General features: G+C 39.5%; 1 protein-coding gene across 2 annotated transcripts in view; it reads left to right on the forward strand.

Annotated features, from left to right (window-relative positions):
- LOC126473671 (regulator of MON1-CCZ1 complex) overlaps positions 1–27,118 on the forward strand; it is a 97,334-nt gene that overhangs the window by 38,061 nt on the left and 32,155 nt on the right. For both annotated transcript variants that reach the window (XM_050100904.1, XM_050100906.1), the window contains exons 8-11: positions 6,224–6,288; positions 8,112–8,217; positions 8,376–8,498; positions 9,846–9,999. In XM_050100904.1, coding sequence (XP_049956861.1) covers positions 6,224–6,288; positions 8,112–8,217; positions 8,376–8,498; positions 9,846–9,999 — 448 coding nt within the window. The remainder of the gene's footprint in view (positions 1–6,223; positions 6,289–8,111; positions 8,218–8,375; positions 8,499–9,845; positions 10,000–27,118) is intronic.

Here is a 27,118-nt window from a genome sequence, read left to right on the forward strand (position 1 = left end):
TAGTCACACATACACACACTCAGGCAAACACAACTTGCACACACGTCTGCAGTCTCAGACAACTGAAACCACACTGTGGGCAGCAACACCAGTGCATGATGGGTGTGGCGGCTGGATGGGTGTAAGGAGGAGGCTGGGGTGGGGAGGGGGAGGGATATTATGATGGGGGGTGGTGGACAGTGAAGTGCTGCAGTTTAGATGGAGGGCAGGAGAGAAGGTGGGGAGGGGGAGGGGGGTAAGTAACAGAAAGGAGAGAAATAAAACGAAATTAGAAGATTGGGTGTGGCGGTGAAATAATGGCTGTGTAGTGTTGGAATGGGAACAGGGAGGGGGCTGGATGGGTGAGGACAGTGACTAATGAAGGGTGAGGCCAGGAGGGTTACGGGAACGTAGTGTGTATTGCAGGGAAGTTCCCACCTGCGCAATTCAGAAAAGCTGGTGTTGGTGGGAAGGATCCATAAGGCATAGGCTGTGAAGCAGTCATTGAGATGAGGAATATCGTGTTTGGCTGCATGTTCAGCAACAGGATGGTCCATTTGTTTTTTGGCCACAGTTTGTCGGTGGCCATTCATCTGGACAGGCAGCTTGTTGGTTGTCATGCCTACATAGAATGCAGCACAGTGGTTGCAGATTAGCTTGTAAATCACATGACTGGTTTCACAGGTAGCCCTGCCTTTGATGGGATAGGTGATGTTAGTGACCGGACAGGAGTAGGTGGTGGTAGGAGGATGTATGGGACAGGTCTTGCATCTAGGTCTATTACAGGGGTATGAGCCATGAGTAAGGGATTGGGAGCAAGGGTTGTGTAAGGAGGTGGTGGGAGACTGGAAAGATAAGGTATGGGAGATTTGTGTTTGTACAAGGTTGGGAGGATAATTATGGTCAGTGAAAGCTTCAGTGAGACCCTCAGTATATTTTGAGAGGGAGTGCTTGTCACTGCAGATGTGACAACCATGGATGGCTAGGCTTCATGGAAGGGACTTCTTGGTATGAAATGGGTGGCAGCTGTTGAAGTGGTTTAGTAGGTTTGATATGGACGGAGGTACTGATATAGCAATCTCTGAGGTGGAGGTCAACATCTAGGAAGGTGGCTTGTAGGGTTGAGTAGTACCAGGTGAAGCAAATGGGGGAGAAGTTGTTGAGGTTTTGGAAGAATGAGGATAGGGTGTCCTCACCTTCGATCCAGATTGCAAAGATTTCCTTCTCCAATATTGTTACATTCCATCCTGGATTTTCTGTTGTTTGATTTTTGTGTGAATAATATTTCGTGAATACAATGAAATTAAGTTCTTAGTGATGTCTCTGAAATTCTTCCGCTGTTTGTAATCCTCAGCAACAAGAGTTGCCAAGTGGATAAGAGAATCATAGAGAAGTCCCTTACCACATCTTACTTATCCTGAAGGAGCTACTCCATTTAACCTTACCAGAAGATCAAAACTTTTTACCTTGTTAGTACCTATCTGTTTTTGTACAACATGTAGAAATCATATTCTTCAGGTGCAGACAGCAAACAAAATTGTTTCATCTTGCTAATCCTTAAAATATTACCCAAGAAATGTTATATTAAAAGTGAACAATAAGTATGCAAAAAGTAGCTCATTTCTTGTGTTGATGGCCTTCCATCTTACTATAATTTTATGTAGTAGTCAGATCATAAAAAGATCTGCACGTGGTTGAGGATCTCTTCTATTCAGTGTCTTTTGAATTTACATCATCTCTTGTCAGTGCAGATACCACTGTGTTGGTCAGTCAGGCCATACAGGTTCCAAATGTTGTAGACAACACCAGCGGCACATTTGTCATTTTAGCAAGGTGAGTGGTAGAGGCTACCTGCCAGGCAACCATAGTTCATTTTTGAGTGTCACATGCTCACTTTGTTGCCTGTTTTGTAGTTAGTTGCTGTGTCTTGTGAAGCATGGCTGTCTGGTAGCCTGGCAGCATTGCTCTCCCCCTCCCCCCACCAATGAAATCTGCAAATCATGAAGTTATTTTAATTGGAATAAAAGTTATGTTATATTGCTTTCAGCTGTTACTGTTTTATATTATTATTGCAGTTTTGGCATTTGTGCCATTTCCAAGCATGAGATTTTTGACATACAATTTGTCATCAACCTGTATGTCAAAAATCTTTTGCTTCAAAATGGCACAAATGCTGAAACTGCAGTTGTGAAATAAAACAATAAACTCATTTAAAACTTCCAGGCTATTAGACCGTGGTCGATGTATAACACTTTCTTCTAACATTTCCTCTCCGACTGCGTGAGACATCTTCAGAGGTAAAATGGAGAACTGCTACCTTATCTCAAATGAGTGCCGAATACATAGGTAATGTAGAGGGCACCACAGTCTATCATGTGACATTGGTTATGAGATTGTCTCTGGAAATGCTAACATGCTCAATTCAAAGTGATCAATCGTTATTCTTACGTTGCAAAGTTGACATCCAAATTTTATCTGATTTAACACCTTCATCTTTTCTATTAAAATTATTATGATGTTTATAAATTTAAGTAGCCTCTCTGTACATATGTGTATAATAATGAGGTATTTTCAATATAACACTCATCTCAGTGAATTTTATTTCATGATCCCCCCTCGCTGTAGTAAAGATGTTCCACTATGGATGATTCATCTGTATGTCCCAGGTGCAATTCCTCTTGTGTTCAGCGAGACGAGTTAGCATTCCTTTTTGTGGTATCAATATAAACTAGTCCACAACTACAAAGAATTTTATGTACACCTGGTGTAGCCACAGGATATTGTATGTCTTTTGACGCTCTTAAACATTCCTTTGTCTTCTGGAGGGTCTGAATGCAGTTTCCACACTGTACTTACTCAACCCTATCCCAATGTGATTTGTAATTATACTGATGAATGGAAGGAAAACTTTCCCTTTGAACAGCCATCTTTCCTCATCGGTCTTGATTCTCTCTCTAGAGTGAAATGCTCTATCTGTCTCCTTGTTAGAATAACCATTCTTCTTAAATGTTGACTGTAGATGTTCAGGCTCATCTTTTAAGTAGATTGGTTCACAAATTTTATGCACCAAACTACCAAGTTTTTAATCATACCTCTTTTTAGACTGATGTGGTCCTTATGCAGGTAACAGTCACTAAGTGTGGCTTTTCTGTATACTATATGGGTCAATGTCCAGCCCCTCACTTGTTAACAAACATATCCATGAAATTCAGCTGGCCTCTTTTCTGTCTCCATAGTAAATTGTATCTTGGGATTGCTACTGTTGAGATGTATCAGGAAGACATCCAGTTCCTCTGCACCATGTGACCATACTACGAAAGTATCATCGACATGGCTGTCTGCAATGCCTGTTGTTCAAAGTTCTCCATAAACATATTGGCAACAGCCAGATTAAGAGGACAAGCCCATAGGCAACCCATCAATCTATTCATAAAAATCATTATTGTTTCAAAAATAGGCCGTGGTGTGGCAGTATCTGAATAAGTCCACAATATCTGCTGGAAAAGTATTATCTGTACATGAGATAGCTTTGTTTACTGGATTCATGGCAAATACCAACACGGCATAAAAACTAACAACGCTATCACCTTTTTCCCACATGCATTTCTTTTAATTTGTCTATGAAATGAATTTTTAATATTACTATCAGTTCCACAACGTAAAGTTGCAGTAGTGAGGCAAGGTGTCTAGCTAATTGATGAATGGGAGACCCTACAGCCCTCACAATAGGTTTCTTAGGAATCTGTGGCTTGTGCACTTTGGGTAATCCATAGAGCCTAGGCAGAAACACCTTTGTTTTGCAGAGTAGCATGTTATCGTCAGAGGAGAGTGAAGAAGCTTCCACCATTCAATTAATGATTTTTAAAATCTTTGCAGTTGGATCCTTCTGAATTTTTTTTTATAATTAGTGGAATCCAAAATATTATTAATCTTTCCATGATAGTCCTCACTCCTCGTCAGGACCGTGGAATTACCATTGTCTGCGGTAAGAAAGATAATGTTTTTATCTGCATTGATATCCCTCAGTGCTGTCCTTTGTGCTTGTGACACATTTCTGTTAGGTGGCTTACATGTACGTAAATTTCTAGCTGTTTCCATCCTAATTACATCAGCCAATTGCTGTGGAAGCTGATGGATCCCTGTCTCAATATTTGCTATAATATCTTCCGTGGATACTTTTAAAGGCGTCATAGCAAAATTATTTCTTTTGGTTGAACAGAAATTTCAGCTTCAGTCAAATTTTTACCAGACAGATTAATAACAGTTCAAGAATTATCCTCAATTGAAGCTACTGACTTTTCTTCTGTAGACTAGCGAACTTCTTCTTCTGTGTATTAATTGATGTCGCTGCTGTAATTTTCATAGTCCTGAATGTTAGACCATCAACTGTATTCCAGTCACAACATGCATAGCATTACTAATAATGTCAACCTTGCAATGTAAGAATGACAGTCCATTACTTTTAATTGAGAATGTTGGCCTTATCAGTGGTAATGTCATAGCTGACATCACATGATAGATTGTGCTGCCATCTACACTGCCTATATATTTGGCACTCCATCAAGTTTTGGTTGCAGTTCACCATTCTATCTCTGAAGATGTCTCCTGCAGTCAGAGACGAAACTTTAGGAGAAAGTTTTATACATCGAGCACAGCCTAATAGCCTGAAATTTTAAATGATGTCAGTACCAGCCGTGAAAGCTTACATTTTATGATAAAACAATAATAGCTAAAAGCAATGTGACATGTTTTTTCTTTCTTTTTTTTTTTAATTATGGAAGCTATGGACCCCTATTTAAAAAAGTAATTAATGATCATAATTTAGAAAAATCAGCAATTGATGAGTGTTCTTTCATGAATAAACATAGAGTTATGTTTGATAACATAAAAATCTTGCCTGATGTGTTGGCATATGGGAATCTCTCATGAAAAAGGCAGTATAGGTCAGGAGGTACAGCTATAGCTTGTGCTGGGACAGGAGCTATAATTTTAAGGGTGCATGGAGTTGGGCTCTTGACATTGGAGATTACAGAGAAATTCATCGAGTTGAGCTGTTTATGTTCCAATAAGTGCTATTAGTACAAGAGATACTGCAGTCTCTGGCAACATGTTGTCACAATGACGTAGGTTGACCAGTTGTCGACCTATCACAAAGCCACAACACAGCAATTATGACAATCAGTTGTTCCTGACAAACAAAACTCAGTATTGTGATTTCACTTAGTATGAATACTGAAATTATTTTGCACATTTAATGTTTTTGTTTCTTACTCACACTTGACTTGCCAGGTTAGTTTGTTTTTCTCTAATAATATTCCCAGCATGTAACACTGTAAACTTGGGGATTCAGTGGATTGTGATTCTTTTGCAAATTGTTATGTCCACTTTGCAAGTTGCAGATGGTCGTCAAGGGATTTAAGGGATTTATTTGTTTCAACTGCACTTTTTTTTTTGGAGAGAAGTATCCCAAAGTGTAAACACTACATAATTGACCTTTGCTTCACGTCATTCTCACAGCAGATGGACCTGAGTAACTTGCCTAACTCTGTTTTTCAACCTTCCCCAACCAGTCCCTTTTTCCTCCAAAAAGGTGGAAGCTAGGGTTACTATTTTCTACATTTAAATGTTCCTGTTAGCAGCACTAGGAATTGTACCTCATGAAGTTCTGCCCAGGCATTCTGTATCTTCATAATTTTATCATTGTTTAAATTTTACAATAGCAGCAACAGAAAAATCTCTTAGAGTGTGTGGAGTGGTAAAGACTTGAATAAACAACAGTGGCTTATATTTATATGCTTTTAATGTTCACCTTATTTTTCTATTTGTGCAGTATTGAGAAACATCTACTTGAAAATAATAGTGAATGCTATTCATCAATTAGAGGTAATGATAAACAGTAATGTATAGAAGATAGGAAAACATTAATAGTGGCTATGTGTGGTAACGCAAATGTATTTGTGGTAACACAAATGAAGGATTAGTGTGAAAGCTAAGCTGTCTTTTTTACATGCAACTTTTTTTTAATACCATATCTACTTTGTGAATAGTGACATATTATCATCTATGCATATTACATTCCACCCTGGAAAATCCAGGATAGATTGTAAATGTATAATGAAATATTGTTATATTCCACCCCATAATTTAGATTAATGTTTCCACCTAAAGGTAGTTATTAAACATTTTGGTATGTGCTCAATTTTAATGTTCCAATCTTGTTATAAATTTTTCTTAACTTTGTCCATACTCTCCTAACTGGATTTTGTTTCAGCCAAATATTGTAATTGATGCCAAAATAGGGTGTCTATGGTAAGTGAAATTAAACACATTTTTTAACTGTTTCATTTTTATGTTGAGGACTGATGAAATAGCTCACATTTTCTGATAAAATCCAGTCTAAATACCATGTTTTCATGAATTGCTTGTGTCACCATCGTGAAATGTTTTCAATGTAACCTAATCACTACATCAGAACATCCACCAATTCCTCCGTCACTTAAGTGTGTGCTCAATTTGTCCTTTCCTGTGGAAATCCTCACAGTGTGAAGTGAACATAAAATCTTGATAAAATTTTCTTAGGTGATAAGCGAGTGGTGGCATCATCTTGTTGCAACATTTCAGTGAGTTTCATACCCGTCTTTGCCTGAAGATGGTGGGTACAAAACTCATTGAAACATTGTGAGAAGATGACGCACCCCTCAGCTGATCACCTGAGAAGATCTTATCATTAGAATATGTTGAGAAAGCTGCAATCACAGGTAAAATTTAAAATTGCTCACTGGCTCATATTTGTAAACCTCTCTTAGTTGATTGTAAAATTATGCTGCTACCATGACTCATCTATCCAGAAAAAAATCACTTGTCAGCTCTCATCAAATGTGGTGGCTATTTGGATTAAGCTTGCCATCACATACACTCATCACCAGCAGTACAAAATAATATGCACATAGCATTCATTCCTAGTATTTTATACTGAGGACTGTGGTCAGAATAGTGCCTGCACTGCAAAGTTGTTAGTACAATCATAACTTGATTTGTGGATGGCATGTCAAAGAAATAATTATTTCCAAAAATCAAGCATCGTTGGGAAAAGCGGAAAGGGAAGAGACACAGTTGGCTCACTGTAAAAGAGTTCTGGGTACAAAAGTTCATTAACTGTAATTGTTGGGTAGAGTGGAAGAATCATGCCAGAAGCACTCTGTGGACTGCAGCTATATCACTTGCCACTGTGTCATTGCTAAATGGGGTGTGAACACACAAGGTATGCAGGATGATAAGAGAGAGGTAGAGAGAGGGGGGGGGGGAGAGAGAGAGAGAGAGAGAGAGAGAGAGAGAGAGAGAGAGAGAGAGAGAGAGAGAGAGAGAGAGAGGGGGGGGGGGAGGGAGGGAGAGAGAGAGGGGGGGGGGAGAGAGAGGGAGGGAGGGAGGGAGGGAGAGAGAGAGAGAGAGAGGGAGGGAGGGAGGGAGGGAGGGAGGGAGGGAGAGAGGTGCTGCGCCTTGGCCACCATAATGTGTGGTGAGATGCCTCACCTGGTATGAGCACTCTGTACAAAAGTCAAACATTTTATAATGAGTCCTGGTCCAGCATACAGTTTTAACATTTCAGGAAATTTTGTTTGAATACAATTTGTAGAAAAAATGACATTCCATTTCCAGAGACAGTTATTGACCTATTGTAAGGTATTATTACTTTTTTTTTTACTCAGTCACTTTTTTTGTTACAACCACAACCAGTTTCAGCCTTCAAAAGCCATTTACAGATTCTAAGGGTGCCATTAGATGAATAAGGATTCATGCATTGTCAAATAAAGGTTGAAACCAGTTATGGTTGTATTTTAAATTAAGTGGTTAAGTAAAAAATAAAAAAATAATACCTTATAGTTTGTAGTTTGGCAGTTTTCAGGCTGAGTTACACATTATTACCATTACAGGGCTATCAGACATTTACATGTTCTCTTGTTTCCTACCTTTAACAAATATTGTAGATGCTTAGAGATGAACTGGAAAAATTACGATATCACCCCATTCCCCTCCACTAAATGTTTCTAAACACCTTTATCAGCCTTTGTTAATAGTCTATTAGAATTTTAAGACTTTGTGAAATTACATTGACAGCTCAGGGTTTGTTTTAGGTATGTTGAACTTAATCTGGAGCCACTGGTAGAGCTAATACCTGACAGGTGTTTGCTTGTGGATTTCCTCATGCAGCGCAAAGATTCCAAGTCAGTCATCATCCAAGTAGGTGTGTTTTATGTACCTATTTTTTTCTTTCTCTGAGTTATATGCATATTTTAATTAAATGTAAAAGTACCAGTGATACTTTTTAATTTTATTTATTATTCTTGTGCACTGATAGTATCAGGCTGTAACATACTTTATGTATTTTCTCCTCTCAGGTTTTACAAGATATTTTAAAACCCACAGAACAAAACCGTGCTTATCTTGTAGTCATATCAGAGCTATTTGATCACTTGAATGATGTTTACTGGAGTTTTTTGGAAGTCGAAATGCAGAGCCAGGTAAATATATAATCATTAAAAGAAATCTCCCATTAAACTCCACAATCCTTGGTATACTATGTGGTGGAGAGTACTTTTCATTTATTTGTCACTTCTTTCTCTGTTCTACCTACAAATGGAACACAAGAAAAATGACAATGCCTCTGTACATAATCCAGTATTTTAAGCCCTTATACAATAAATTAATTTTACTGTCTGCCTTGAATGTTGGTATGGACTTTTCTGACAAGAGCAGCATATCTCAACATCTGAAGCTTATCTGCCACAGAGGTTGCATATGAAACTCTTGTATGGCCTATACTGTTAAAGTGTGAGAGATGCGTATCATGTTGGACCAACACCTCATTGAGTGTATACAGTGAAGTACAGAATGAGCAGTCACAGTTGTCCAACATGTATCTTTCTGTCTGCAGCAGTGTGTGCATTGTTTTGAAACTCCTTGCAAATTAAAACTGTGTGCCAGACTCGGACTAGAATCTCAAATGTTGCCTTGTGCAAGGAATCTCTTACCAACTGAACTACACAGGCATAATTCACAACCCATCCTCAAGGTGTCAGGTTTGAGCCCCTGTCACTACACAGTTTTCATCTACCATGAAGTTTCATAGTGCAGAGTCCACTGCATACTAAAAAGATTCATTCTGGAGACAATCCCATAGACCACAGTTTAGCTGTTTCTTTGCATATCCTTTCTTCCAAGGTTTGCATGATGGCTTCTGTCAAGTTTGGAATGCTGGAGCGGGTACTGGCAAAAATATAGATTAGAGACCAAGTTGTGTGCAATGCCTGCATAGTTCAGTCTGTAAAAACATTGCACATGAGGACACTGGGTCCTAGTCTTTCACACAGTTTTAACCTGCCAAGAAGTTTCAAAGGTTTGGTTGCCTCACAGGAAAATATAATAGAGATACGAAAAATAACAAATGGCTGGCTGTTGCATAAGGATTCCTAATACATTCCAAAAATTTACTCATAAAATCCAAGAAATAGTTCCAGAACAGAAACAAAATTCTTCACCTTAATTTTTTTGGTCCCAGTGACACTATGAAGGTAAAATTAAAATAACTAATGCTCCACCTGAGGCACATAAGCAGTTATTCTTCTTGTAGTCCACGTGCATATGAAATAGAAAGAAACCGTAATACCTGATATAATATAGAGTATCCTCTACCATTCACTTTATAGTGATTTACAGAGTACAGTAGAGAAGATTTAGGCTTTATTATCATTTTTCTTTGCAGCTTTTTTGTGATAATATTCTTGAACATGACGTAATTTTCTAACCTATATTAATGTAATTTGGAATTGTTTGTCACTAAGTCTTGTAACAAAAACTATGTTAACCAGATGGGAACCCCGGCATCAACTGGTCTGAGTGTAAGTTCAGCCAAACCTACTGTCCCTGCAGTACCAAAGGCATCTGTTGTCATAGACCAGGCTGATCTGTACACAAATGTCTTTTCAAAATATGCTGACCACAGTAAGGAAGAAGAGACCAGAGGTATACATTCTGATGTTAATACTTCATTTTTTCCAGAGTTATATATATGTATATGAGGACAAAATATTTTGGAATGCTAGATTCAAATATAATACACCATGATAGTTTGAATAGTTCATTTTTATCTGGCACTTGTATTAACGTTATCGGCAGTAGAAGAGAATTACTCATTAACTATTTGACCTTTTGGAAGCTTAAGTCATGTGTTTTGTATTCATTCTTTAATTTTCATTTTTTTCATCTTTGTTTTTCTGATTTCCATTTTTTATGAACTTAGAAGAAACTCTCCATTACAAAAAAATGTGTATATCTATGTTGTGGATACTTCTTTTCTGGAAGTGTAGAAATACTTTGAAGGACTGGGAAGGAGCAGATACTATTATAAATTAACGAGTGCTAAGTCTGAAATCAAGACAGAAATATGAACTTTTCATTTAGTTCTGTTACCAGCACCTTCAAATGAATGTGAGAATGATGAAGAGATGGGAACAGTTATGATAATTTTGATTTTGATTACATGATTTTCACCTTCAGATGTTCGATGGAAGGCATGCAACATATCAAATAAGGTGCAGAGTAAGTGAGAATAAAAACAAAAGGCCAAGTATTGTATTGTTGCTGACAACTAGTGGGAGATGAAGTGTGCAGAAAACTCAGGAAACTAAAGAGTTAAGACACCCATTTGATGTTACAAAATATAATCAACTCTCCAGATTCAAAGGAAGTTAAGAGAATGATGTGGAAAATCGCATAACTATACTTGCAGCATATTTTTGAAATGAAAACCGTTTACGACATCAAATGGCAGTCATGGCACTAGCTACATTAAATTACCTATAGAACACTACTCATTCACATGTTTGTTCAAACTTGCCAACTGTATTTATAAGATATAAACATCTTGTAGCAGAGATAGCTCTTCTGAACTGAAATTATCGTATTCTGAGAAATGCACACACAAAAAATAATGTTTTGTCTGTAGTGTGTGTATATGAAGTAGAAGGACAGGACTGTGTATGGAGTAGTTATTACACATTGTGCATTAGGTGAAACATTTCCTGGAATAAAAATTACGACATATTCTAGGATCATTTAGCAAAGATGATGATCATAGTATCGAATTGTTTTATTGGTGGATTCACAGCAGCAGCTTATATTTCTCAATATGTGGGTATTCCTATAGTTTCTATAAATCAAGGAAAATTTAAAACAATAATGACAGCTTAAAAAATTTTATGTTGAATGTAACAGAACTTAACCAATATGAGAACAAAGTTGTCAATATTACTGTAGCATTAAAACATAATGAATACTCGAAATTTTGGTGACAATCTTCCTCATCTTCATCAGGAACAACTGACTGGCATCATGGCTGTAAGGGGGATCATGTTTTGTCTACCATGCAGTTGGTGCCTGCTGGAACATGAAATTCTTTGCAGTCTCTCAGTATTGAGAGCCCTCGTCCATGCACTACTAAGATATTGTGCACCATTAAGATTGCTGTCCTGGTTAAATTTGTTGTTGCACATTCTGATTTCTACGGCTGCTTTGGTGACAACTGTCCCAGTATACATCAAATGAATTTGCAATTGTGAAAGAGGCCAATCGTTGGCTGTAGAATGAAATGACTACAATGAAAATTTGTGCCAGACCTGGATTTCCCACTTATCGCCTGCAGTTGCCTTACCATTCGGCTATCCATGCACGACTTACGGCCAGACCCAAACTTCCATATGTTATCAAACATGCGTCTGTGATGTGTACTCATACATCATTATGTGTGTTCCCAAACAGGTCAGACATTGTACTTGAAAGTCACTTGCCCGGTAGCGACAGATAAATATGATATTGCCATGCCTGCATTATTCTGATTACAAAGTTCCTTTGGACATTTATGCATGTCCAAAGGAACTTTGCATCATAGTAACATTTCCAATAGGTTGATTTATAGAACAAGATTTTATTTCACCAAACATAATTTTATTATTGTTTGTGAGGCTGTGCTTAGCAACTGTTGATTTTCCCAAAGTTCAGAAACTGTACAATAGACTAACTGGCACAACTACTTCCACATGGATATGGAATATTGAAAAATCCAAGGATCCATAGATCAAAATGTCCTGAATCAAGCCTAGCATGTCTTTTGACTTCTTAAGCACACAGAAAATAGATATTAGGCATTGTGTGCTCATGACCCTACCTATTTTGCAGTTGGTAGTCCCGAAGGAAGGAAGGAGCACTATAGATGTATCATCTTTAAATTGCTGAGCATCCTTACAACTCCCTTTCTTGGAGAGGATTAACCTTGTACCTCAACCTCAGTAGCCATTCTTTTAGGACCGTGCTTCAGTTTTTATGTCAAAATTAGGAAAAGATGTACTTCTGCGTACTATTCAGCCCAGAATAGTATTTTCATATGCTGCTTGATTAAATCATCAGAGAGACCATAAATATTACAATGTACAGCAATAGCTTTTACTGAGGCAGTGACTAAAATCTCTTTGGTTACATGAACATGGGTTGTCAAAATTGAGAGTCTATTGAGAAATTCCTGGAGCAGTTAATGTTTGAGAGGGTGCCACAGCATACCAGAGACCAGAGACTCTGGCAGCATGATGACAGTCAGATGTTCCCAAGTAAGTTGGTTATCCCAATCTGTGAAGATGCATTGCCCAAAAACTTGAAATAGGGGAGATAATTCATGTACTCACAAACTTTCGTACAGTCTCAGGAGGGAGTACTATAGAAACATAGTAAAAATCAAGACCTTTGTTGGTCAGGAAGTGGGGGGCTAATTTGGAGGTAACTTTTTTAATGTTTTTCTTGAATAACTTGTAAACCATGGACCATAGCAAAAACATATAACAGCACAAAATTAAACTACATTAAACTTAGTACAAAAAGGTCCTAATCATTTTTAATGACTGATAATTTGTGGAATGTAGGGGATTGTGTGTTTTGTATAAGTCCAACAAAGGCCTTTTGGCCGAAAGCTTACTTGCTGACAGTCTTTTGTTATTCCTATCTGCAGCTCAGCATCTCCACCATATGGTGAGTAGCAACTGTCGTTTTCATAATATTGAAATTATTAAAAACAGTGTTTTAATATATAAAATAAATTTTTGCTATTGAATGAAGTGGGTTAAGAACAGATATTAAATTTGTGTACCACATCTAAGTGCAATAGAACTTTATTAAGGGATAAATTGTGTTCATGTGGTGTAATGGGTTGAAGGGAGGAGGGGGGGGGGGGGATAGTGAAGGTCAGTGGAATGTGGTCATGCACTTTCCTACTTTGTGGGACTGTAAACTCATGACAGAGCAGGCTGCTTCCCACTCTCTCTACCCCATATGTCACAAGAAATATTTTATACCAACAGCTCCATTACACGTCTTACAAGTCAGTGGCTATGCAGTGTGTAGGCACATCTGAAGTTGTGTGTTTCAACAAAATGTGTCAATGGAATGTGGATATGAGTTACTAATAATACTAATTCAAGAAATAAGTATGGGACAAAATGTATGCAAATCTGTGCAGTCTGTTCTATACTTGTAATGGGGAAACTGATTCTTAGTCATTCTGTATGTTTATTGAGTGAGTACTTATGTGCTGTTATTGAATGAGTTCATATAAACAGTGGCTGAGAAGTGTTTAATTTGTAAGTGTGATGTCAACAGTGACCTATTTAATGTTAATGGAACAGAGACTGGATTGATAAATCCAAGTAACTTGAGAAAAGATGGGAATGCTGAAGTTTTCAGGGACTATGAGCATTTTTTTCATGCATATTGCAGGAAAGAGTTCACCAGAGCTGACTTAATGAAAAAATTTCTGAGAGAAGCTCTTTCAGAGACACAGTCTGAAATGTCACATGGAGCCCCACTTTTACATTCAGCTGAAGTGAAATGTGGTTTTAAAACTGTCTGTTTTGTGTTAAAGCTGTTGAGGATGAATTTGTTGGTAAACAGATGGCAAATCTCAACAGTTGCAACAAAAAGCTTGCACTGCTCAGTCCTTCACTTAGGACAATATAAATACAGTTCTTGCACAGGAGAGGAAAGTTTAACTGGGAGACACTATCCAAAGAAATACATGCTTTGTGGGGATCGACGCACTGTAGGTGCAAAGTATGAACTGATACCCAAAATATCCGAGAATTTTATAGTAAAACTGTACTTACCTCCTAATGTCCTCTATCACCTTCAAAGTAGTCACCTTTGGTGTGTATGCAACAATTCCAGTGGTGTTCTCATTTTTGGAAGCACTTCTGGAAGTCTGCAGGACCCATTGCAATTGCTCTTGGATATCTTCAACTGAGCCAAAATGTCGCCCTTTCAGTGCGATTTTCATCATCAGAAACAAGTAGAAATCATACGGGGCTGGCAAGAAGGAAGGGTGGGGCACCATTGCCATGTTGCATTTGGTCAGGAATTCCTTCACAGTGAGCAAGGTGTGTGCAGGTGCATTGTCATGGTGCACCAACCAATCTTTATTTTTCCACAACTCTCATCAATGCACCAAACATTTTCTCTCAGTCACCTCAAAACCTCACTGTAAAACTGCCCATTGACAGTCTGACCAGGTGGAACAAACTCCTTAAGCACTATTGGCCAAATGTCAAAAATAAGGTCAGCATTGACTTCATGTTGCTGTGAACTTGTTGAGGTTTTTACAGCCTTGGAGATGATGTCATTTTCCTTTATGATGGCTGCTGTTTTGTTTCAGAGTCACAACTGTAGATCCAAGATTCATCACCTGTTATGACTCTGGATAAGAATTTTGGACACTCTCAAACTCTTTGTTGCAGCTCAGTGCACATCTGAATACTGAGGTTTTGTTGGTTGATGCCGAGAAGGCGAGGGACAAACTTTTCTGCAATTCATCTTGTCTTTATTTTGTTGGTTAGAATTTGTTGACGTGTACTGTATAACAGCCCAAATCTGCTACAAACATAGTGAATTGTCTGCCTATGGCCTTTGTGAATCACATCACGCACTTTGATGGTAATTTCTGGTGTTGTGCGTATTGACTGTCAACCACAATTTTTGTCATCTTGCACAGATTCTCGGCCTTCCTTGAAGTACTTGAACTACTCAAATATTCTTGCTTGACCCAGTGCACACTCAACAGATGCCTCTGTCACCATGGTTGGATTTCAGCTACAGTTTTCTTCAACTTGAAACAGAATGAATTCCAAAACCATTGCTCCTTGTTGTTATCTGTTTCACAATTCACAGAAGCACTGAAACATGCACCACAACAACTTACAATTGCATGCACCACAGACGACGCAACTTTGTTCCACAGTAGCTAAGACATGTACCTCGGGACATCTAGCAGTGGATCATCATACTGCTACTGGTTTGATCATTACAGTGAAATTCTTGGATAGTTTGGGTAGCAACTCATATCATGAGGGTAGCTACAAAATGTTCTTTACAGGCTCAGTGTCTAGAATGAGAAAAAGAGGACGCACTGAGGATGAAGAAATTTCTGCATCAATAGGGGAGAGATACTGAGTTCCATAGAGGGGAAATTATGACTGCCAGTTCACCTTAGATGAGCTTTTGAAGCAAGTTTCAGAAACAGTCCTTCATGTAAAGCTAGTCAAGAACAGAAAGGGGGAAAATACGGGGATTCCATAGTTTTCAGTACAATTTGCACTAGAAAACTGTTGTGTGTTTTTATAGATTAGGTCAAAAATTGTTGAACTGCTAGGTGTTATGCAACTTAAGACATTTAACATAAGAGAAGCAAGGCACTGCAACATTCTCTTGTTCTAGACTTGACCAGGATCATTCCCATTCCATCATACATATTCATACCCACCTTGCAAGATATGCTGTGGATGTGTGCTAAGTGGCTTCACTCAGTGCTGCCCACTGTACAAGTGCTAACAGTTCCTGAATGGAAACGGTTTATGCACTCCATTAATAACAAAATTAATGGTGAGAGAAGTGCAGTAATTTTCCTACTATTTATTAATTCACTTCCAAATGACTACAAACTGGTGTACTCAACTTTACAGTATGCTGTCAATGACAGCCACCACGAAGGTGCCACATTTATCAATTCAGTCCCTTTCCCACAAATATTACATATGTCACTGACAACATCACGCTTACAAATTAAATACTTTGCAGCTGTTGTTTATACAAATGTATTTACCTAAGAACTTGCAAATAACTGCAAATACACTCCTGGAAATGGAAAAAAGAACACATTGACACCGGTGTGTCAGACCCACCATACTTGCTCCGGACACTGCGAGAGGGCTGTACAAGCAATGATCACACGCACGGCACAGCGGACACACCAGGAACCGCGGTGTTGGCCGTCGAATGGCGCTAGCTGCGCAGCATTTGTGCACCGCCGCCGTCAGTGTCAGCCAGTTTGCCGTGGCATACGGAGCTCCATCGCAGTCTTTAACACTGGTAGCATGCCGCGACAGCGTGGACGTGAACCGTATGTGCAGTTGACGGACTTTGAGCGAGGGCGTATAGTGGGCATGCGGGAGGCCGGGTGGACGTACCGCCGAATTGCTCAACACGTGGGGCGTGAGGTCTCCACAGTACATCGATGTTGTCGCCAGTGGTCGGCGGAAGGTGCACGTGCCCGTCGACCTGGGACCGGACCGCAGCGACGCATGGATGCACGCCAAGACCGTAGGATCCTACGCAGTGCCGTAGGGGACCGCACCGCCACTTCCCAGCAAATTAGGGACACTGTTGCTCCTGGGGTATCGGCGAGGACCATTCGCAACCGTCTCCATGAAGCTGGGCTACGGTCCCACACACCGTTAGGCCGTCTTCCGCTCACGCCCCAACATTTATTTACTTAATAAACTGAAAACAACTCCATTATACACTCCTGGAAATTGAAATAAGAACACCGTGAATTCATTGTCCCAGGAAGGGGAAACTTTATTGACACATTCCTGGGGTCAGATACATCACATGATCACACTGACAGAACCACAGGCACATAGACACAGGCAACAGAGAGTGCACAATGTCGGTACTAGTACAGTGTATATCCACCTTTCGCAGCAATGCAGGCTGCTATTCTCCCATGGAGACGATCGTAGAGATGCTGGATGTAGTCCTGTGGAACGGCTTGCCATGCCATTTCCACCTGGCGCCTCAGTTGGACCAGCGTTCGTGCTGGACGTGCAGACCGCGTGAGACGACGCTTCATCCAGTCCCAAACATGCTCAATGGGGGACAGATCCGGAGATCTTGCTGGCCAGGGTAGTTGACTTACACCTTCTAGAGCACGTTGGGTGGCACGGGATACATGCGGACGTGCATTGTCCTGTTGGAACAGCAAGTTCCCTTGCCGGTCTAGGAATGGTAGAACGATGGGTTCGATGACTGTTTGGATGTACCGTGCACTATTCAGTGTCCCCTCGACGATCACCAGTGGTGTACGGCCAGTGTAGGAGATCGCTCCCCACACCATGATGCCGGGTGTTGGCCCTGTGTGCCTCGGTCGTATGCAGTCCTGATTGTGGTGCTCACCTGCACGGCGCCAAACATGCATACGACCATCATTGGCACCAAGGCAGAAGCGACTCTCATCGCTGAAGACGACACGTCTCCATTCGTCCCTCCATTCACGCCTGTCGCGACACCACTGGAGGCGGGCTGCACGATGTTGGGGCGTGAGCGGAAGACGGCCTAACGGTGTGCGGGACCGTAGCCCAGCTTCATGGAGACGGTTGCGAATGGTCCTCGCCGATACCCCAGGAGCAACAGTGTCCCTAATTTGCTGGGAAGTGGCGGTGCGGTCCCCTACGGCACTGCGTAGGATCCTACGGTCTTGGCGTGCATCCGTGCGTCGCTGCGGTCCGGTCCCAGGTCGACGGGCACGTGCACCTTCCGCCGACCACTGGCGACAACATCGATGTACTGTGGAGACCTCACGCCCCACGTGTTGAGCAATTCGGCGGTACGTCCACCCGGCCTCCCGCATGCCCACTATACGCCCTCGCTCAAAGTCCGTCAACTGCACATACGGTTCACGTCCACGCTGTCGCAGCATGCTACCAGTGTTAAAGACTGCGATGGAGCTCCGTATGCCACGGCAAACTGGCTGACACTGACGGCGGCGGTGCACAAATGCTGCGCAGCTAGCGCCATTCGACGGCCAACACCGCGGTTCCTGGTGTGTCCGCTGTGCCGTGCGTGTGATCATTGATTGTACAGCCCTCTCGCAGTGTCCGGAGCAAGTATGGTGGGTCTGACACACCGGTGTCAATGTGTTCTTTTTTCCATTTCCAGGAGTGTATAAACTTGAGAACAGTGATGATGTTTTGTCTATTCATATGAGGGAACGGGAGAGAGACTGTTGGGGAGGTACAGTCCATAAACTGGGAATAAAAAGTGCTCATGATCGCCTTTCCGAGGAGAATGCTACAACTCCCATACAGGATGACTAAGAACCAATTTCCTTCCTAGCAAACAGCCCTGGGGGCAACTATGTTCTGCATTGCTACTGATTTATAAGATGCTCTGTAGAAGGGTTGGTATAACACTGAAACTCCCAGTAGATGCTTCTTGTGGTGTAGTGGGATACAGAGAGTGGGAATTAGCTTGCTTGCTCTTTAGTTTTAGACCCACAAAGGTGAGAAGGGCATAATCACATTCCATTGATCTACTTTCCCTCACACTTTTATCCTCCATGCCTCCACATGCTATCCTCTTGTATATGTCACATCAGCAGAACATAATTTAACTCTTAATATGGCTCTACTGCACTTATATGCTGTTCATATATTTAATATTCATTCTAAATCCACTTCATTTAACAGTAAGCATTAATTTTATAGAATTAAAACACTATTTGAAATAATTTGTAATCTTTTAATCCCCTGTCTCTCACAGATTGTTAGTCCTAGGGAAAAATGAACAGGACCTTTTTAGTAGGAAATTTAATGAACTTAAATTTTGTACTGAGATACGTATTCACAACAGTCTACAGTCTGCAGTCTTCAAGTTATTTGCGCCTACATGAATTATGTCTCTTATTTTCCATCATTGATAGGAATAGATAGAGTTTATAATTATAAGCTCAAGTAAATCCAATTTGCTTCTTATACAAAACTTAACCATAGTGCAGAATACATAGCAAGGCATAAACAAAACACAAGTACACAGTTATGGAAAACTTCAGTACGGGCTGTGGTTACCCCAAACAGAAATATGTTATGTTAATAGTGGCATTTCTGAGCTAATATGAAGTGAATGCCATTATGCATGCAACTCTCTACATGAGTATTGGTCTGGGGACGAAGACTGCAAGCAACAGTGCAACTCTTGAGAAGTCTAGGCATGGTGGGAGGCCGAGCTGGTCATTATATGCATTTGCTTTGGTGCTGATGATAATTATTCTTCCATAACATGAGAATTCCGATACCCGTGGTCTAGGGGTAGCGTCTTTGATTCATAATCAAAACGTCTTCGGTCCTGGGTTCGATCCCCGCCACTGCCTAAATTTTGATAAATAATCAGCATTGGCGGCCGAAGACTTCTGGCATAAGATGTCAGCCTCATTCTGCCAACGGCCTTGTCAAAGAGGGCGGAGGAGCGGATAGAGGTTCAGGGCACTCTCTTGTCCTAGGGGTGGGAAATTGCCCCTAAAGGTGGAAGAATCAGCAATGATCAATGACATGAGGATGCAGAAGGCAATGGAAACCACTGCATTAAAGACACGTAACGTGTATCCACAGGACATGTGGCCTGTATTTGAAGAAGTGTCTTGATGATCTCTCCATTGGCAAAAGATTCCGGAATAGTCCCCCATTCGGATCTCCGGGAGGGGCTGCCAAGGGGGAGGTTACCATGAGAAAAAGATTGAATAATCAACGAAAGAATAACGTTCTACGAGTCGGGGCGTGGAATGTCAGAAGCTTGAATGTGGTAGGGAAACTAGAAAATCTGAAAAGGGAAATGCAAAGGCTCAATCTAGATATAGTAGGGGTCAGTGAAGTGAAGTGGAAGGAAGACGAGGATTTCTGGTCAGATGAGAGTATCGGGTAATATCAACAGCAGCAGAAAATGGTATAACAGGTGTAGGATTCGTTATGAATAGGAAGGTAGGGCAGAGGGTGTGTTACTGCGAACAGTTCAGTGACCGGGTTGTTCTAATCAGAATCGACAGCAGACCAACAGCGACAATGATAGTTCAGGTATATATACCAACGTCGCAAGCTGAAAATGAACAGATAGAGAAAGTGTATGAGGATATTGAAAGGGTAATGCAGTATGTAAAGGGGGATGAAAATCTAATAGTCATGGGCGACTGGAATGCAGTTGTAGGGGAAGGAGAAGAAGAAAAGGTTACAGGAGAATATGGGCTTGGGACAAGGAATGAAAGAGGAGAAAGACTAATTGAGTTCTGTAACAAGTTTCAGCTAGTAATAGCGAATACCCTGTTCAAGAATCACAAGAGGAGGAGGTATATTTGGAAAAGGCCGGGAGATACGGGAAGATTTCAATTAGATTACATCATGGTCAGACAGAGATTCCGAAATCAGATACTGGATTGTAAGGCGTACCCAGGAGCAGATATAGACTCAGATCACAATATAGTAGTGATGAAGAGTAGGCTGAAATTCAAGACATTAGTCAGGAAGAATCAATACGCAAAGAAGTGGGATACGGAAGTACTAAGGAATGATGAGATACGTTTGAAGTTCTCTAACGCCATAGATACAGCAATAAGGAATAGCGCAGTAGGCAGTACAGTTGAAGAGGAATGGACATCTCTAAAAAGGGCCATCACAGAAGTTGGGAAGGAAAACATAGGTACAAAGAAGGTAGCTGCGAAGAAACCATGGGTAACAGAAGAAACACTTCAGTTGATTGATGAAGGGAGGAAGTACAAACATGTTCCGAGAAAATCAGGAATACAGAAATACAAGTCGCTGAGGAATGAAATAAATAGGAAGTGCAGGGAAGCTAAGACGAAATGGCTGCAGGAAAAATGTGAAGACATCGAAAAAGATATGATTGTCGGAAGGACAGACTCAGCATACAGGAAAGTCAAAACAACCTTTGGTGACATTAAAAGCAATGGTGGTAACATTAAGAGTGCAACGGGAATTCCACTGTTAAATGCAGAGGAGAGAGCAGATAGGTGGAAAGAATACATTGAAAGCCTCTATGAGGGTGAAGATTTATCTGATGTGATAGAAGAAGAAACAGGAGTCGATTGAGAAGAGATAGGGGATCCAGTATTAGAATCAGAATTTAAAAGAGCTTTGGAGGACTTACGGTCAAATAAGGCAGAAGGGATAGATAACATTCCATCAGAATTTCTAAAATCATTGGGGGAAGTGGCAACAAAATGACTATTCACTTTGGTGTGTAGAATATATGAGTCTGGCGATATACCATCTGACTTTCGGAAAAGCATCATCCACGCAATTCTGAAGACGGCAAGAGCTGACAAGTGCGAAAATTATCGCACAATCAGCTTAACAGCTCATGCATCGAAGATGCTTACAAGAATAATATACAGAAGAATGGAAAAGAAAATTGAGAATGCGCTAGGTGGCGATCAGTTTGGCTTTAGGAAAAGTAAAGGGACGAGAGAGGCAATTCTGATGTTACGGCTAATAATGGAAGCAAGGCTAAAGAAAAATCAAGACACTTTCATAGGATTTGTCGACCTGGAAAAAGCGTTCGACAATATAAAATGGTGCAAGCTGTTTGAGATTCTGAAAAAAGTAGGGGTAAGCTATAGGGAGAGACGGGTCATATACAATATTTACAACAACCAAGAGGGAATAATAATAGTGGATGATCAAGAATGAAGTGCTCGTATTAAGAAGGGTGTAAGACAAGGCTGTAGCCTTTTGCCCCTATTCTTCAATCTGTGCATCGAGGAAGCAATGATGCAAATAAAAGAAAGGTTCAGAAGTGGAATTAAAATACAAGGTGAAAGGATATCAATGATACGATTCGCTGATGACATTGCTATCCTGAGTGAAAGTGAAGAAGAATTAAACGATCTGCTGAACGGAATGAACAGTCTAATGAGTACACAGTATGGTTTGAGAGTAAATCGGAGAAAGACGAAGGTAATGAGAAGTAGTAGAAATGAGAACAGCGAGAAACTTAACATCAGGATTGATGGTCACGAAGTCAATGAAGTTAAGGAATTCTACTACCTAGGCAGTAAAATAACCAATGACGGACGGAGCAAGGAGGACATTAAAAGCAGACTCGCTATGGCAAAAAAGGCATTTCTGGCCAAGAGAAGTCTACTAATATCAAATACCGGCCTTAATTTGAGGAAGAAATTTCTGAGGATGTACGTCTGGAGTACAGCATTGTATGGTAGTGAAACATGGACTGTGGGAAAACCGGAACAGAAGAGAATCGAAGCATTTGAGATGTGGTGCTATAGACGAATGTTGAAAATTAGGTGGACTGATAAGGTAAGGAATGAGGAGGTTCTACGCAGAATCGGAGAGGAAAGGAATATGTGGGAAACACTGATAAGGAGAAGGGACAGGATGATAGGACATCTGCTAAGACATGAGGGAATGACTTCCATGGTACTAGAGGAAGCTGTAGAGGGCAAAAACTGTAGAGGAAAACAGAGATTGGAATACGTCAAGCAAATAATTGAGGACGTAGGTTGCAAGTGCTACTCTGAGATGAAGAGGTTAGCACAGGAAAGGAATTCGTGGCGGGCCGCATCAAACCAGTCAGTAGACTGATGACCAAAAAAAAAAAAAACATGAGCATTGTGTGGTTGACTGGTGTCATCTTGTAAACTGAAATCAGTACCTATCACATCAATATAAGGATTTTCAGTAGTGTGAAAGATGTAATCTTTATGATATGCTCTGTCACGGTTTCAAAGGGAAAGATTTGGAGTTATGTATGTCCACATAATAATACACGGTGCTATACACTGTTGCTGTTTCATCTGACAGATATTTTTCGATGTTTATTTGATGGATAATAATTTCAGACTTCTCACCAAATTTGAACACTTTTACTGTCATCTAGGAAGTGAATCAGGTGCATGTTCATCAAGAGGAGAACAACAGTTATTTGCAGTCCACTGTGTGTAGGCGTGTCCACTACACATGCTCTCTGCCATGGTTAGTGGTGTGCAGTACACATGTGACTGGATGCCTAATTTCAAACCCACCTTCAGGGAGCTTTCCTCACCAATTATTCAGTGAGATCACCTTTCTGGTGGCTACAGGAAGGGCAGACAGTATATAGTATATGCTGTGGTCTTAGTTCTGTATAGCTTGGCATATGGCTGACATAATGTTATGGTGCTTGCAGGAAATGGGAATGTGTGGCAGATGTAATATTACATCACAGCTGTTATGGTGATTTTCAGCAGTGTCAAAACGTGTATTTACAGCTCCCGCAAACATCTGTCACGTTTGTAGGCTTTGTAGTTTTTGCTAGATGGTAACAGCAGTATCACTGGAAAAATTCATCATTTTTAAAACCTTTATCATCTCTTGTTTCTTAGGCATCAGACAACATTCAAGCCCTCTCTGTTTTTCACAATAAAGGATGACAGCCAAAAACAGTTGCAGGATAGAATTTTTTAATTAAAATTCTTGACCAAGGTTTCGGTACATATAAATATACCTTCATCAGAAGTAAAACTTCTAAAATTACATCATGCACTGGAGAATAATAAAACAATTATGCCAAAAGGCGTCGTCAATAATTAAAATATCATCTCCATTTGTACAACATGTGTAATGGGCACAGGATCAAAGCGAACAGTTTAACACCGTTACTTCGCCTATGAACTGCTGCAACTGTTTTTGGCTGTCATCCTTTATTGTGAAGAATTTTAACAGTTGCTGCTGCAGCCATGTTTAAAATCTTGATATAAATATGTAGCTGGAATTTCCAAACATTATTAGGTTTATTCGAATTTCTACTATAAATATACATATTTTGGCATTGTTAGTGTTAAATCTGAATTCAGAGATCAAACTTCGATTTAATAACGATTATCACAGAGAAAGATTGAACAGGAGTTCTGGTATTCACATACATACCCTGGTAAGCAAACAAGTGATCTTTCCATTTAAATTTCTTTTACACCCCATTTAATTCTAAAGAAACACACAAAATAATAGTACAAACCAAACTTTAGCATTTATGGTAGAGTACCGTGTGATGCAAACTGAAACATGAAAAGATACATAGTCCAACACTACACTCACTGGAATCAGATCCTCAGTTTGCTTTCCTGATTTACCTGCAGGAATATCTTTCATAACAACACAATCAGGAAAAATAATATGTTAATGCATAATCTGAATCTTTATCATATATTTTATTCTCATTATCTGCAGACTCATAAAGGATTTTGTAAACATTTGCTCCAGAAGTTTCTCCTCTTCACAAAACGCACAAAACAGAGAGGGTTTTTTAAACATGGCTGCAGCAGCAACTGTTAAAATTCTTCACAATAAAGGATGACAGCCAAAAACAGTTGCAGGATAGAATTTTTTTTATTAAAATTCTTGACCAAGGTTTCGGTACATATAAATATACCTTCATCAGAAGTAAAACTTCTAAAATTACATCATGCACTGGAGAAGTTTTACTTCTGATGAAGGTATATTTATATGTACCGAAACCTTGGTCAAGAATTTTAATAAAAAAATTCTATCCTGCAACTGTTTTTGGCTGTCATCCTTTATTGTGAAGAATTTTAACAGTTGCTGCTGCAGCCATGTTTAAAATCTTGAAATATGTACCTGCCCAGGTTTCAAAGGCTGTTTCGAAATACATGGACATCTCATTTAAAATCCTGAAAACAGGTATGGCTATTGACTTCACTAAACAGTGTGAGAGACGCCATTTGACACCAAATTACGTGAAGGCTTTTATCAATGTGAAACAGTGTAAGAAGTTTCCATCTACTAAAGCTAAACTGGTGAAACAAATTATGAGTGACAGAATCAGTGACCTTTATAAGAAGAAAGATAAACTAAATGAAGAAGCTTACTCTTTGTATCTCTGTATTACTAGGACTTTTAAAGATTATTTTAACTTTCACATAGACAGTATTTGGCATAGTGTTAATGAGTGGTTACACAATCGTAAGGTTGAAATTCAGTGTAGGCATGATTTTAAACTTCATAAACTGGAAAATGTTACCCCAAAATCTAATGTTGTTCATGCAAACAGAACTGTCAACTGCGAACACCAATTTTTCGACAGAGTGCTAAACAAAACTTCTATAAGCTTTACCCCTCAAGAAAGCGCCATGCTAGCGAGAGGTTTTAAATACAATTTCAAGCCTAATATTAACGATCCTAAAGTGGTAGATAATTTTATTGTTGACCTTAAAGTTGGTCTTGATTCCGTAAAAACTGAAAAATCCCAACAAAATAGGATAGCTCATGAATGTAGCGCAATTATAGAAAGAGAGGTCAAGTCGGTAAAAAACAGTGATTTAAAACAGAGAGGTGGTAACATTATTACTAGTATTAACCGTAAATTAAAAAATAATGAGGCTCTCATCACTAAATCAGACAAAGGAAATTCGCTTGTTGTAGCCTATAAAAGTGAATATATTACTAAAACTTTGGCTTTTTTCGAAGAAAATGGTATATTTGAAATTGAGCAGGATCATACCACTACGTTACAAAAGCAAATTAGAGATACGTTAAGAAGAAGTAAACATCTTGTGAAAGAGTTTCAAAAGAAAACCTTAATTAATATGAACCCTAGAGCACCTATGCTTAGAAGTCAGTTTAAGGTACACAAAAGTCAACACCCAGTTCGTCCCATTGTTAACGGAATAAAGAGCCCACATCACAAATTAGCGAGATTTTTACACACTAAAATTAAAGAAGCCTTTGTTTTTGGAAACAATTACTCTGTTAAAAATAGTGCTGAGGTAATAAATAAGCTAAAATCAATAGAGATCACTTCTTCCTCTCGTTTGGTTTCTTTTGACGTCGTAAGTTTATACACTAATGTTCCAGTGGATATCACTCTTAAGATTATTGAAGGTAACATTCGACAACATAAAACTTTAAGTGAGCTACAGTTGTCGGAACTTATGTCACTACTGCAGGTTGTACTAGATTACAATTACTTTTAGTTTAATGGTAAAATGTATGAGCAACCATTCGGCTTAGCCATGGGTTGCCCGTTAGCTGGCATCTTTGCTGACATCTTTGTGAATGCACTAGAAGAAAATTTCTTCAAAAACAACCCTACGTTAGGCAATAAGATTTCTTTTTATGCTCGTTATGTTGATGATATACTCATACTATTTCAAGGGTGTGACCAAGATCTACAACAACTGTTTCACGTTTTCAACAGTTTCCACGAGAAAATGAAATTTACAAAAGAGATACAAAATAACGAGAGAGAACTCCATTTTCTTGATTTGAAACTTAAGTTATCGGGTAACACTATTAGCTTCGACATTTTCCGTAAAGAAACTTTTTCTGATAATATTATTCCAGCAGATTCCTGTCATCCTCAAACTCACAAGATCGCCTTTTTTCATTCTGCAGTTCATCGCGCTGTGAGCACACCTTTAGCACAGAATTGTTTTGAAAATGAAATATCTTTATTAAAATCAATAGCTACTAACAATGGATACGACCCTAAATTAATTGACCAAATTGCTAAGAAAAAAACAGCTGTAAAATTTTCTACTTTAGGAGATAACAGGGCAAAAAACTATGAGAGTAATAACTTTATTTCTATTCCATTTTTAGGGAACGTTTCATATAAGATAAAAAGACTTTTACAGAAACAATACGGTTATAGAGTTGCTTTTTCCGTAAATAATAGCCTCAAATGTAGAGTAATTCATAATATTGGAACACGAGAAGAACTCAGCACTAAGTCCGGTGTATACAAAATTACCTGTAACGACTGCCCAAACTATTACATAGGGCAGACAGGTAGACCCATTAAAGTTAGGTATAAAGAACACAGGTTAGGTAAAAATGGGGAAAACGTATATAATTCCACCTTTGCTGAACATCTATGGCTCTTACAGCACACGCCAAGTCAACTGGACGACGTAGAGCTGCTTCATGAAGCTAATAAAGGTTACAAACTAGACTTGCTCGAAGAATTAGAGATT

Source organism: Schistocerca serialis, chromosome 4 (genome assembly GCF_023864345.2).
Source record: "Schistocerca serialis cubense isolate TAMUIC-IGC-003099 chromosome 4, iqSchSeri2.2, whole genome shotgun sequence".
NCBI classification, from domain to species: domain Eukaryota; kingdom Metazoa; phylum Arthropoda; class Insecta; order Orthoptera; family Acrididae; genus Schistocerca; species Schistocerca serialis.